At 37.6% G+C, this 15,535-nt stretch overlaps 2 protein-coding genes across 3 annotated transcripts in view; both read left to right on the top strand.

Annotated features, from left to right (window-relative positions):
* Window positions 1-764: 764 nt before the first annotated feature.
* On the top strand, window positions 765-6,955 carry LOC117542308 (integumentary mucin A.1-like). The gene is made up of 4 exons (XM_034209903.1): window positions 765-880; window positions 3,159-3,524; window positions 3,887-4,050; window positions 5,770-6,955. Exons 1-4 carry the CDS (start codon window positions 820-822, stop codon window positions 5,812-5,814), a joined length of 636 nt encoding a protein of 211 aa, XP_034065794.1. The 5' UTR covers window positions 765-819; the 3' UTR covers window positions 5,815-6,955.
* Window positions 6,956-7,908: 953 nt separating this feature from the next.
* LOC117536233 (cAMP-specific 3',5'-cyclic phosphodiesterase 4D-like) overlaps window positions 7,909-15,535 on the top strand; it is a 122,371-nt gene continuing 114,744 nt past the window's right edge. For both annotated transcript variants that reach the window (XM_034201106.1, XM_034201055.1), the window contains exon 1: window positions 7,909-8,119. The gene's annotated coding sequence lies outside the window, so the exon portion shown is untranslated. The remainder of the gene's footprint in view (window positions 8,120-15,535) is intronic.

Here is a 15,535-nt window from a genome sequence, read left to right as displayed (position 1 = left end):
ATTTCAAACATATTTATACATACTAATGTGTGTAGAAAATCTGAAATCTGATGAATTGACTGTTTTATTGTTAAATTACCTCAAACTTAAATATACACTATGTTGGATTCAAAACATACAGTCGTTTACAATCTTTTTTACGAAAATCACATTTATTATCAAAGTATCAAAAGTGAAATGCAATTGCCAATTTCAGAATCATATGTTACTGAATCAAAAATACATTACTATGAATATCACTTAAATGTGTTAGTTGGAAAGGTGAGAATGCTATTGTAATGGTAGTTTCACCTACAGTAATACATAACGTATCAGTGTATATATATTTTGTGTTATATGAATCTAAAAAGTGGTAGCTTAAATGATCAAATAAATGTAGTGGTGTCTAAACATAGTGACGCTGAATGGGTTTCAAAACAATGGTGAAATATGTGGAGTGCAGGCTGTTTGTGTGCAAATGTGTAACAGTTTAATGCTAATCAGCTCTATGTGCATTTGAGTTAATTGTTTAAACCTGTGTTGCTGCTATGCCATGTCACCATTTGTAAATACATATATGAGCTTAATGCGGTGACCTGGTTAAACATATATATTTTAAAACACCATTTCAGCAGTAGAAGCAAGTAAAGTAGCATCATGCCACTTTAAATCCAGAGTGAATAGAGGGCATTGTTCAAACATTGACTTATCAGCTGGAAAGATTTGATATGCTCCAACGCTGCGTTTAGACCACTCCTTCTCAGGCTCTCTACACACCCTGCTGTCAAGGATGTAAATGTGGTTGAATGTTTATGACTGCCATCCTTTTCCACCCTCAACATGACTGCAGCAATGCACCTCACTGTGCTGGTGTCCCTGTTTGCAGTGACTTTCTGTGAAGGTAAGCAGCATTTCCCACTTTTACTTGGAAACTATATGTAGGCCTATGTGTTTCATTTGTTTAGTAATTTGACTTTAACGTCATCTTTAAATCTTATAAAGATGCAAAGTCATGCAAACGGGGAACTACCAGCAGTGAGACGCAGGTTGGTTGAAGGTAGCTTCCTCAATATGCAGGAACATATGGAACTTAGTATACTTTCCACACCTATAACAGACATTTCTGAGACCATAACTTTTAATAATTTGAAGCATAAGCCCTGTACTGAGAGAAAAATATTTATAATCTTACATTTATATTCCAAAATATAAATGTCAAAGTTTTGTTTATGTAACATAACAGATTATTAAAGTGAAGAAGGAACTGGTATTGCTAAATCCCAGAAGGAAGTACATGGGAAGGTCACGTCTGAGTTGAGACTCAAGCAAATATTTAACCAGTGAAAGTTATCTTGAGCTGAACCTACTGCGTCTGCTTCTGCAAACATTTAAAGGGCAAACAACATGCCAGCTGACCACCACCAGGTGCATCATCGTCATCATTAGCGGACAAAACTGTGCCTTTAAAAAAAAAAGGAAAAAGAGATCCATTCGCTTACACAACAACCAATTGAGGTCCATTTTAAAGCTATTGTGGAGCTAATGTTCATTCATCAGGAGACGGAGCAGTTTTGTAATGCATTACAAATGTGAATCAAGTAAATATAAGTTTATTTAGTAAGACGCACTCATTTATCCAAAACTCAAGGTGCCCAATGCCCCTGTGAATGTATTTATTCTAATCATATATTTCATAAAATAAATAATATATTCTGTATACAGAGCAGAGGTGTGGTTAAATGAGCCTATGACCATCACCAGCCTATCACCTGGGTGGGGCTACAGGACCTGATGGCTTCTGCGAACACACTAACAAGGCTGCTGCTTGGATTAGTGCTTTGTCTGCAGAGCTTTGTCTGCAGAATGTTACATTTACTCAGCAAATGAAACCCAGACAAACACATTACATCTAACAGCTCAACTTGGCTAATTAACGGAACTGCTTTGTTATGTCACTAAGCAAAATGAACAGTACTGTAAGTATTTAAAATTGAATATAACATGTTTTTCAACGTCAACATGTTGGATATCTTGAACACACTAATGCATTATTCTTGAAGTCACACACACTGAAGTTTACCGATCTGGTTGAATTTAAAACTGCACAAATCAGGTACAGAGCAAGAAATAATCTACTTCTTAGGAAATTACAAACATTGTTCATGGACAGAGAGGGTGGGTATAATTTGAGAGGAAATCTACATTTGAAACAACTCAAGGTCAGAACAACTCTGAAGTATGTGCATAACAATCTTATGGAATGGTTTGGAGCAGGAGTTAAAACAAAGCACAATATAATTCAGTTTAAAAGGATGTACAGAAACACTTTTTTGGAAAACTATGAGAATGAAGAAAGGTGATTGAAGATGAGAAATTATTGTAAATGTATGTATATATGTAAGTAGGAATAACTTGCAGAAATGGTTTAAAGGACAATCAATGATCAGCAGTAAGGGGTGGGAATTAATAAGCATTTGCTTCCTCCTGCTCCCTTTCGGACACATGATTTATTATTATTAATATTTTTGTGGAATATATAAATATGACTATTTTTTGTTGAATATAGAAATACAAATACTGTATTCTAACAATACAGTATTCTGTTTTTCACATTTGTTATTTTGTATTTGTTATTCTGTAATCTGTTAGAAATAAAGATTGAAATAAAACATCAAACATAATTAAAATATTGATTTGGTGGTCATATATATAATAGTCAAAAAGTCACCAACTTATTGGAATGAAACATTAAAGGTGGAAATGGCTCAAACTTGTAATGGTTTTGTGTCCTATGAGCCTGCTGTAACAATGGCTATGAGGCTTAAAGTACTGCAGTGTGTGCCCACTCTTATTGATGAAACAAATATTACACCTGATGGCATATTTCTTATAAGAGCGGCTGAAAATCCCTGCTTCTCTAACGGTGGGATGCTTTGAAGAAATTCAAACGGGAAGAACCTCCCTTTAGTGACGTTACAATTGAATACTCAACCAATTACTTATTTGTTTTGTTTCACCCTCACAAACAATGGATATGGGAAAAGGATGAACCTTGTGTTGAAATTGTATGCATGATTGGGTAAAAACAGTTTATCCAACAAACACTCCAGCATTGTCTTGATCAGGTGTACATGTTGTGCATCCTGACAGAGCTTTTTATGCTGTTTGTTTCTTTGCAGACACCCCCATTTCCTCCTCAGCCAAACCGGTGACCGAGATAACCACAAGTGCTGCTCACCACACAAGTTTGGCTGCAGAGAAGAATAGTGCCAGTGTGGCAGCCACCACCAACACAGAACTGCCTCCTTCAACAACACTACAGATTACCACTGCAGTCACTACACAAACAGAATCCACAGCATCACTGCAGACTTCTTCACAAACTCCCAACAGGACAGAGGAAACTCATCCCAGTGTCACTTCTCCTCAGACAACCACAACCAACACCACGTCTAACGAGACAGTTTCCCACGAAGTGACACTCCCACCAGCATCAGACTCAACAAACGTCACTGCAGCCTCCAATGTAAACACAACCAGCCAAGGTCAGACTTAGAAATAAAATAGACTTATAAAAATATGACATAACTAAAAGCTTTCCATTTTTTTTTAACTTATATAGATATGGTCCCATAATGGCTGTTTCCTGCATGTAAAAGATATCTGAGCTGAGTGGCGTTTCTTTCACCAGTAAAATTACAGGCTGAAAATCATTACAATTTAAGCAACTTTACAGATGCTTTCAAAACTGTCAACATGTTGACCTCCACATTTTTCTCTTTAGGAACTCTCTGCTTGCAATTATTTCCTTTTCAACAACTTTTTTCTTTTTACTGAAGTAGAAATGATGTAAATCCAGTTTGTCGAGTAAGTAACAAAGGAACTTCTTGGTTTGTCTCCCCCTCAGGTCTTTCACCTGAATGGACAAAAGCTGACTTGGAGAGAAATCCTGGCCTCGTTGCCATACTCTGCATCTTCTGTATTGTCCTTATCCTTCTGCTAGTTGTTGTCATCGTAAAATGTACCAAATCACAAAGATCCAACTTCGAGAGGCTCGAAGACGTGCCGATGGCAAGTTAGATTTCTGTCTTTTTTCTCTCTATCAAATTGTTATCCAATCGTTTTATGTTTAGCCTCTCCAGCAGCGTATCAATCAGATGATATTGGAATGTATTGTGACTAATATTTAGTAGATTCATAGTTCCCATTTATTGTCAACTTTTTGTGTTCCCTTCATTTTTTGTATCTAGCGACATTACCACCTACTGTATATACGTTCAACTCTGCACAATTAATGACATTAGTGCTAATTACTGTTAATGTCAGCAAGCCAACACAGCAGTGTAAGATGGTGAACAGTAAAAAGCAATTACACAATTGACCAACACAATCTGGTCAATGGCTCAGTATTGTCCTTTTTAAAGAGTAACTTATAGGATAGTTACATCTGCTCACATCTCTTGGCAGTCTCTTGTAACACGCAATCCCAGCTAGCATCAAGAGAAATTGCCAGCAAACAGTGCACCCAAAGTTAGAATAATTTCAGCTTTGACCTCTGTTACCGCTGACCTTTCAAAGCACAGCCAATGAGATGGCAGTTGTTTGTGATGTAGACATAAGTGCCACAGGCGAGCAGGGGCTATAATTGTTAACACAAAACCACTTGTTTTTCTTCACCGTAAGGCCCTGAAGCTGCTAATAAAGGCATGTAAACATAACTTGACAAAAATCAAGATAAGACAAAAGCATGAATAACTCATTGAAGATCAGGAGACATAAAGAAAAATACAAATAGTGAATTTCTCAGTTGGAAGAAACACAACTGAGCTAGCCTAAAAAAAACACTACAGTTCTTAAACCGTAGGTACAACATGTTGAGCTAAGGTGTCAAGAGCAGGCTGAAATTGGCCTTAGGGGCTCAGGACCTAAAATAAGTATTTGTCTTTCAAAGTTGTCTGCCATTCAGTCCTTAAGATGCAACTAGTCAACATTTATGCATGAAGTCTGTAAACGCTGTCAGTGTATAACAGCTGACATTTAAAAAGTTTTTAACAACTATCTTCTAACTTCTCCCCCGCTGCAGTGAGCAGTGGTTTGCTGCTCTCTGGTTTACACTAACAGGAAAGCCTAACCAGATTACAAGTGTGTGGCAAAGTCTCAGAATTAGCACATTATGTGGTGAGAATGGAATGACTAAGCGTTTTCTTCAGAAAGGAAAGCTTATCATCAGCACGGCATCAGTGCGTCAGCATCCTGGAGTCTTCGGTTTGATTTAAAATGAAAGTGTGACCAAGCATCAGGCCTGCACCGTGTGAAAAACTGGAGACATAGGCAAAACAGTTTCCAGCTATCTTTAAATCTTTATTGCCACATTCAAAGAAGCCGTTGTCAGGACATGAATTAGAAGAGTTTTTCATTTTAGAGTTTACATGGCGCTAACAGGACCAAACACATCCTCGCTTGGTATTTATTTATTGATCCCTAAATAAACATTGAAATGCCACACTGAAGAGGATTTACCCATCAGTGCCATATTGATGACCAAACCTGAAGGCTCTTGAAGACTCGTAGTCTGTCAATTTACAAAGCAGGTCTGTTTCGCAAAATGTTTTTGTGTGACTTCATCAATCATCAGTCCAGTACATGACGAAATACCTACCTGTTATTCTAAATACAAGATAGTTGACAGATAATGGATACTAAAATATACCTTTATGTAAATCAGCATACACCTCGTTGAATGGTTTATTCTTTTAAATGCCTTTTTTCTTTTTACTCTCATCTCTCCAGAGCAAAGTGAACGAGGAGTCTCCGTTTGCCCAGTACTCAAAATGACGGACACTTCACCAGACGTCCTGTCTGGTCTACAACTCTGATGATTCTGTGCAGAAAAACCCCCCAGAAATGTTGTTTACACAAGGCCATTTCTATGTATATCTCAGGCTTGTTTCTTTACAAAGGCACTTTTTTCAATGACAGTAGAGTAGTTTTGCTTTAGCTTTGACCTGCTTGTTTGGCTGCTTTTAATTCTGCTGATTGGAGCTGAATCATCTCTACATTACACATAAATTGAATGTTTTCTATATTGGTGATGTATTTCTTTGTAAGCACTTTGTAGAATTCATAATTGCCCACTTACAAAATGATATTACAAGAATACAGTACATGTGCCTTTTTGGGCAGTTATTATTATTATTATTATTATTATTATTATTGTTATAGATAACAAAACATAATTGTAACTGAAATGAACAATTACATGTGAAATATTGTATATGTATTGTCATATATGATGTATAAATAATGTATACCCTGGCCTGAGACATCCAGAAGGTTATAGTTGAATCCTAAAATAGTTTAGATGAAGAAACCAACTCTTTGTGTTCAATTTAAAAAGGAACAGTGAAAATCACAAATACATTGAACTATTTTGGGCTAAGTAAGAACACAAAGACTGCGAATTTACCGAGAAAAGAGATGGGGGGGGGGGGGAAGGATTAAGGCGACATGAGAGGACAGGCTAGAAAAAATGTCATCAAATGTAAGTATTGTAGTTTGGTTTGCTGAACTTGCAAATTAAACTAGTGTATCTGTGTTGGCTGTGATTACATCAAAGGCACAACGTGATTTGACTCTGTATATCTCTTCACATACAATGTTGACAGATGAAATCCTTTACTGAACTTAATGTGTCTATTTAAGCTGCTCTTACTTATTTATTTATATAAACATACACTATAATGACTGAGACATTCAGCCTTCTCTCAATCAGGGATAATATTTTACACTTCTCTGTTTTACTTTTCTGGTAAGTAATGTTGCCACATGCTTACATTCAGGGATTGCACTAAAATCAAACTTTAAAAAGTCCAGAGGATCACCATATGACAGAGCCTTAAGTGCATTAACACTCACTGTCAGAATATAAAAAGCACATTATTGTGATTTCAACAAAATAAAACAAATACTCCTAAAACACATTGCTGAATTTTCCTTTTCTGTGTCACTGGTTTCTGTGACCCCTCACTTAGATGTTATGCTCAGAAGAGCCAACTGTGTTGTCTTTTCACCCACACTTCACCAGGTCAAGTGTCCCAGGACAGATGGCTCAGACTCCAGAGATAAAGCATGTTGTCCGAGGGGTTTGATGGTGAGGGACACCCAACAAGGTAAGAGCCAGTAAGATGAGTTTGCCACTGTGGCTAAACTAAGGGTGTGCCTGGATAAGAGATGCTGTGGGAGCATCTGGCATTCTGGACAAACTTATAAATATGATTAAAATACATATTAGTAACATCTGTGACTGTGAGGGAGCCTTTACTTCTGAATCCATGTGTTTAAGTTATCCACAAAAGCAGAAATTAGATATTAGCATTCTGGACGATTGCAAAAAGAAAGAATTAACATTAGAGATGACGACTAAATGCAATAACTACTTGGCATGTTTGTGTAGAAAAAAAAAGGTTTATCTATTGGAAATGAAATGAAAACAAATTCTTAGCAGGAAAATGTGTAATGGCGAATTCAATATAAAATGCATAGTGCTCAAAACAACAACAAATATACAATTGTTGAATGCTTTTAAACCCCTTTTGTATGTCTGTAAGCTCAATATATCGTCTAGTTAAATGAGGTAAAAAAAAGACAACTTAAAGGGGAATAATTAAGCATTAGGCAGCCTATCAGCAAAAGAGAATTGTGAAACATGGAAGGAGGCAAGAGTTGGCAAAGTACAGATAAGCCTAATAGATGATCAAACAAACAGAAGTGTGTGTGTGTGTGTGTGTGTGTGTGTGTGTGTGTGTGTGTGTGTGTGTGTGTGTGTGTGTGTGTGTGTGTGTGTGTGTGTGTGTGTGTGTGTGTGTGTAAAGGCAGACCTCGTGTTTAATATAGTAAAGTTGTTTACGTCCCGCAGCTCACTTCCTGTCATGTGATCTGGGGCGTCGACGTCACAGTGACGGCGGGGCACCTAGCCCTGCATGTTGCAGAGTTTGAAGTCTAAACTAACTAACTATTCTACAGCAATAAAAATGACAATGAGTGATAACTGCGGTGGCTTTACCTGACAGACAAATCCAGCAGGTTCAGAGACACTTTCCTGTCAGACTAACCCCGAGAGGGAAGACCGCCGGTAACTGTGGTGAGTGAACATTCATCTTTAAAGTTACAATTGTAAAAGTTTGTGACAGTTAAAGTGCTTGAATAGGCAGTCTATGTCTTAGGTATGTACATGTTTCTCACTTAAAGGTAACTTAGTAAACTGAAAGGCTGAAAGGTTGCTCAAAAATAAAATAAAACACGTTTTCACTGCGGGAGTCTTGAAGTGTTTCTATAGAACACAAACATACTAACGTGTCTGAGGCAGTCTTCTCAATCGGGACTGTAGGTTGATATGATCGTGATTCTTGTTACATCTTGCTATATTCATTGGTGTGTTTGTATTGCATAATAGCATATTTTCTTAAATATTTCCATGATGTTCCTGTCATTACATGACATTTATATGAGCGTGTGTCTATTGTCTAGTATTTCTCTATCACTCGTAGATTCTTGTCATATTTGTACTTAATGCCCTCAGCGTTTAGTATCCACGCAGCGTATATGCAATTGTAGTAAAATACCAGACTGTTTACTGTTGTATTGCATTGTTCTGTCATTTAAGCATGACTGCGTCTGTTCATGAGCAAACCAACGTGGAATGTAAATCCCCAAAATATGTATGCATCCCCTCCCCCTGACTTTATCTCCTTCCTTCCTCTATATCTGCTTCCTTTATTCTGTCTTTATAACCCCTTGACACACTCACACTCACACTCACACTCACACACACACACACACTCACACACGTCTCTATTGTTTGACATAGCTACAGTCTTTTCATCATATCTCTTCCAATCTTCCCCTATGCAGAGGAATATTTTTAATTTCATCCATCATCATTTTGTTCTGACTCTTTGTCTCTCCCACAAACCCACATTTTCAGAATGGGACACAACGAAAAATATGTCAGTAGTCATATTTCACTGCCAGACTACTTTGTTTCTCTTTGTATTTATTCCCGTTCATCCTTTGTTCGTGAAGTTTTTTTAGAATTCTCCTAATTATATGTTTTATTGATCTATAGGTTGTTCTTGTTTCCTCTTTAACTGCGTTGGTGCGGTGCCTTGCTCAAAAGACACCTTCGGTTTGAAGAGAAAATAGAGGGAATAATTCCTTTTAAATGTGTGGTCATTATTCATTCTTTTAAATATGTTTAAGTCAGGACATTGATGTTTGTATAGTGGGATCTTTTTTAAGGTTAATAGACAAACATTTCCTGTCTTGTTTTAGCCTGAAAAAAGTAGCTCTTCAGATTTTGTTGTCTGATTGATTGTATGAGAATGGCTGTTTCTCTTCTCCTGCTGTGCTGACATACTACCTACAGTGCATTCAAGTCGTTCTGTCAGACCTGTTTCTTATATGTGGGAAGCTTCAGTGTCATCAATTTAACAAGTAACGCAGAAAACAAGACATGGAGTCCCCTCTGTTTCCAATAGATGGCGTGCTGCTCCAGCACTGAGCCGCCTCCTCCTGCTTATCATCTATCACCATCTGAATCTGGTTTGTCTGCAAACATTTGCGGAGCCAATTCTGCTTTAGTCTGTCTGCATGACTCACTGGTATGTGACAGAATTTGTCATACTTCTTCGTAAGAAGAAAAAGAGCACTGGGATTTTATTGACTTAAATTCAGATTTCAGTTTGTCCGTTTTGTGGTCATTATTCAGCCTTTTAAATATGTTTAAGTCAGGACATTGATGTTTGTATAGTGGGATATTTGTAAAGGTTTATAGACAAACATTTCCTGTCTAGTTTTAGCCTGAAAAATGTAGTTCTTCAGCCACAGGATTATTTCTGCTTTTTTAGTGTTTTTACTATTTTAAGTTTTTACTATTTTAAATCTTTTTCTGAGGCTTTATGCGGCCAAGTTGCATACCATATATATTATTTGAAAGAGCCTTCGTGTTTAACAACATGTGAAGTTTCTGGTTTGAAACTCAGAAAAAGTGGAATCAGAGATGAGATGAAGCTTCAGAGAGCTAAACAGAATCAACATTGAGTAGAAACACACCTATATGAACACTTATGGTCATGACTTGCTGGTTCCCTTCAGTGATTTTGGTCAAAAGCTATTGTTTCCTCTGTTTATCTAAGTGAGTGACAATAAGTCACTGATTGAGCTGGAAAACCAACTCCTGTGTGACAAGGGCGTGAAATACAAAGACATTTGGTCACAGTGGAGGACAGACCTTTTTCTATCTGTAGTCTAAAAGCAATTTATTTAAGAGTGAACTTAATGTGCTGTTTTATTCTTTTGAATTGTTCTGCTATACCAAAACACCATTTGCAGGAAATCAATGGCAGTAATGTGATCCAAACAGCAGCAATCTAAAATCAAATGAAAAATATGACTTACAATATACAATTGAAACTGTTACAACTATTAGACATTTTGGATTTCTTTCCCAGTTAGATGATGATTGGCACGTTCACATTTTTACCTTTCTAAATATGAAGCTATAGCAGCAGAGGGTTAGCTTAGCATAGCACCACAACCTGGCTCTGGGCAGAGGTAACAGAATCTGCACCCCTAAAGCTTGATGATTAACATATTATATATCTTACTTTTCAAAGCATTCATAATCTTAGGTTGCACATATTGGTTCTTGTTCCTGCTGCTCGCAAGAAATGCTTTAAATGATCTCAAAATTAGAATAAAGTTGGAATTTATGAATTCATTGGCCGGAAGCAGTGACTTAGAGTCTCTGGCAACAAAAATGAAATGTATCCTTTTCAAAAAATGGACTATAGCAGTAAGACATGATAATGGTACATATAGTCATAACTTGTAGAGGTGCATGGGTTTGGTTGTGAACATGAACCCTAATCGTCTTGATCTGAAGTTCTTGACGTTGATGAGAGTCTTTGCGGTCCTTATCAGCCTGAATCTTTCTGTTGTGCGTCACCACGACAATGACGGCATCACGAGACGCCTTGGGTGTTCACTTTATGATGATTGATTGTAGCATTTATGACAAGGACACCCTTTTTAAGATGGTTAATCATTAAAGGCTGCTGTGCCAGGACACACTGTGAACTTTTGGATAATTTCAACACAATGTGTAATGAGATGTAAGCTTGACCTTGCTAATGCACTTTTAGTAAGAGCCTAATTAGGAGATTCATTAGTATTTGAGTACTTGCCAATTAGGCCATTAAATAGACTCATCATTTGTCATTGCAGGAACACCGCACGTTAATTATAGCTCCTTGTTGGAACACTCTTACGAATCTCTTCTTCCTTAAATGACTCATGCTATCATTACTCTGAGAAGTGAAAGATTGCATTGCAAATAAACTGACAAATGTACATGTTGCTGCACTTTGGCTGAAGCTGTCAAAAGGAATCTTTTAAAACTGGAAAAGCAGTGTTTTAAAGATCTGGCAGGCTGTAGTTTAGTTAGAAAGCTCTCAGTAATTGCATATCAAGGCTGCACATTTATCTAAAGCTGATACTTAAATACTTTTTTGAGATCAGACAAGTCAGAGAGCTGCAAAGTAGAAGGTGCTATTTGTGATGCCTCTGGTTCTGGAAGTAAATGTTTTATTCATTTTACCCAGACATGGCACTTAGAAAATATCTGCTTAAAAAAAAGTTTGGTAGACAGCAACACTTATTAGGGAGATTTTGAGAATGACTCTCCAGGTGCATTTTAGCAAGAAATCACAGAGCTTAATCCTGGGATGTGTGTGCAGCAGAAGCCAAAGATAAGTCTCACTATCGATAATGTAGTATTTAGACTCGCCGACAAGCCTAACTGACAAAACTCAGATTACTTTGTTTTACAGTGGAAAAATAAGACACTTAATTCACATACAACACCTATTTCACATAGAAGTATGATCAAATCTATATCTTCTGGGCCCAAGGCCCAAGAGTTCAAAACTTTTAATCCCTATCTGATCAGATCAGATTTATCTTTTGGGGAGTTCAAAACCAAAAAACAGGATTAGGATCATTTTGATATCCGATCAGATCAGGAAATCCAATCCAAGCTTTAATCTGGATCAAATCTTGAAAACGGGTAGTTCAAACCGACAACACAGGATTGGGATCAATTTGATCCCAAAAAACTGGATTATCCTGATCCCACCAGAGGGGTGGATCACCAGAGCAAAATGTACTGTACAATTTATTTTAAAATATGTTTCAATTTAAATTAGATGGCAAAGTTTGTTAACTGAAATAATACACAATTTTTAGCCATCATGGGAAATACATTTAATTTTTCCATTATTTGCTCACGTTTGTGGTGGCCTATTTTGTTTTCAACCAAATGTTGATGACATAAATGTTTATGCTCATGAAAGTATCACAACAAAGATTGTCAATCACAAATGTAATTTAGATTAAATTAAAAATATCTTCAAGAAAAAAAAGTCCATCATCTGTCATCACCTTTCAAAAGACTCCCATGCTGTCAGCTATGACCTCATAGAATGTTCCACATGCGTAAAAGCGCAGGGCAATGAGGACCTGTTCCTCTACAGTCAGAGCATGACTCCGCAAGGTTCTGCACTGCAGTTGTGACCTGACCAGATCAGCAATGTAGTTGATGTCATCAAGTCCAAATCGAAAACGATTGTACAGTTCTTCTGTTGTGTACTGTTGGAGAGGTTTGGGGCGCTCGGTGTGGACCCTTTGGCGGTAACCTCTCCTTCCAGCATGGAAGATGTGAATAATCCCTGCCATGACTGTGTTCTGACTGTTGTTTCAGTCAGTAGGCCTACATCAGTCTCTGAATAACAACTAATTGCAAATACACACCTGGAATGAATGTCCAGATTGGTTAGGGCCTGTGGTTAATTATGTAATTAATAGCAAGGCCAGACCTATAAAACTAATTGCTGACCTGACCAAACCATTGAGTTGGAAAGATGGACAAAAAAGGGCCTAATTTTACATCTGCTGAGACCCATGCACTGCTGCTGGGTGTAAGGAACAATTATGACTCCATAGTTGGTAGCTTTAACAGAGAGGGTGGAGCGACTAAAGTAAAGAGCGGAATATGGATGGAAGTTACAGACAATGTGAATGCCACAGGATCTGGACACAAGAGGACGGTGGACCAAGTGAGGTTGAGGTGGAAGAATTTGAAGCAGCAAGCTACCAAAGACCACAGCCAGGCTAAAAACCCACAGACGGGTAACAAACCACATAAAAGGGGATAATACACAGATGTGGTACTTGATATCATTGGTGGTCAGCAGTCACAATCTTTACATGGAATACCAAACGTTGTACTGGATGGTGAGTCGCAGGTATGTGTGATTTTATCCTTGTTCCTATAGAACTACAATTATTATCTTGTATAATTGTTATTTTCATAGTACTACAATGGCTATATGTCTTACATAGCATCCTAGTACTACAATTTTCCAGGTTGCATGCTTGTGATCATCTTATTAAGGGGTATAAAGTATATTGATAAACTTTCATTTCAGGTCGTCAATGCACCTAATGTGACACACACCATTGAAGATGAGGTCCTCCTGACCCATGTGGATCCAGAAGCTGGACCTTCAGTCAGGCCTGATGACACACTGCAAGAGCCACCTCTAAAGAGAAAATGCAAGCGCACCAGAAAACCAGAGCAGAGGGATGATGCCTACGAGACTCTGCTGAGCCGTGAAACGGAGAGGGCAGAGATGCAGATCCGTCTGGCCGAAGAACAAATACAGCTGTGCCGGCTTCAGCAAACTGAAACCTCACTGAGAATTCAGCTCCTCAAAGCACGCCTGGATGATCCAGCTGCCTTTGAATGAATGCTTTATTGTTGTTACCCTAGTGGGAGTATTTTTTTAATTACAATTTCATTATGATTTGATGTCCTTTATGTATTAAAAAATATAATTAAACATTATACTCTTGGGCCCAGGAGTTCAAAACTTTTAATCTCAATCAGATCCGATTAGATTTTGAATTCCCATTTTTTGTGATCCAGGATCAGACAAGTTGGCCAGAGTTTGTCCCTGGAGTTCAAAGCAATTCAGGATAGGATCACCCTGATCCAGATTACGATTTTTCAAGATGACTAGATCCTGAATATCAGTGCTTTAATCCTACCGATCACCATCTAGTGGACATGAAAAATAATACAAGGAAGACAATTACGCGATTACTTTTGAAAGGTGATGACAGATGATGGACTTTTTTTTTGTTGAAGATATTTTTGCTTTAATCTAAATTACATTTGTGATTGACAATCTTTGTTGTGATACTTTCATGAGCATAAACATTTATGTCATCAATATTTGGTTGAAAACAAAATAGGCCACCACAAACGTGACCAAAAAATGAAAAATAAAATTGATTTGCCATGAAGGCTAAAAATTGTGTATTATTTCAGTTAACAAACTTTGCCATCTTATTTATATTGAAACATATTTTTAAATAAATGGTACAGTAGGCCTACATTTTGCTCTGGTAATCCACTTGAAATCCACCCCTCTGGTGGGATCAGGATAATCCAGTTTTTTGGATCAAACTGATCCCAATCCTGTGTTGTCGGTTTGAACTACCCGTTTTGAAAATGTAATCCAGATTAAAGCTTGGATTGGATTTCCTGATCTGATCGGATATCAAAATGATCCTAATCCTGTTGTTTGGTTTTGAACTCCCAAAAATCCAAATCTGATCTGATCAGATAGGGATTAAAAGTTTTGAACTCCTGGGCCCTGGTTATTAGAAGCAGTATGTACGAACAGAAGTTGTAAAAGGTGTTGAGATTGTGTGTGCGGTCTTCAGCTCAGTCAGTTTCTCATGTACGATGCTGAGAAGCTCCTGTTCCTGTGTTAATGATCTTGCTGCTGATCTTGCTGCTGATCTTTTCAATCACATTGGGGGGGGTCAGGTTGTTAGCAGAGCAGAACAGACATTGCTGGCTCTAGAGAATCAGCTCAGCAGTAGTCTTAAAGTAACTTGTGATCGATGGTAGTGCCGAGGTGTTAAAACTACTCATCATGCTCTATTGTCTGGACGTTTCCCACCAGGGTCAGGGTCAGGGCAGTGAGCTGGTCCCTCTGGAAATCCAATAACATTTATTTGCTGTGATTGAGTTGTTCTCAAACCACAGTGCCAGCCTGTTGATTTTCTTGCTAATGCTGTTGTTGGAGTTAGTGGTGTCAATGACCATCAGAGTACTTGATGTACAGAACTTCAGGATATGATGTCTGTTATTATTGTCAATAATTATTAAATCCTAGATTTACTGTTACTTAAAGCAAGTATAAAAAAGCACTCATTTGTGTAAACACAAAGCTGTGTATGTGACATAGAAGAGTCACTTATTAATAAATGGCCTTTTCACACTACTTCTGTCGTTTTTTTTTCCATTACTGTCATATATAAGATTGTTCATGTAAACACCACATCATTGTACTTAACGGGTCATTCAAATGTCATAAACAGTCTCAGAAGATATTACTGTCTGAGAACAGAAGTCAGGCACAGAATA

This window comes from Gymnodraco acuticeps, unplaced genomic scaffold (assembly GCF_902827175.1).
Source record: "Gymnodraco acuticeps unplaced genomic scaffold, fGymAcu1.1, whole genome shotgun sequence".
In the NCBI taxonomy this organism is placed as follows: Eukaryota; Metazoa; Chordata; class Actinopteri; order Perciformes; family Bathydraconidae; genus Gymnodraco; species Gymnodraco acuticeps.
The sequence above is the reverse complement of the archived record's forward strand: the minus strand, read 5'-3'. Positions and strand labels throughout refer to the sequence as shown.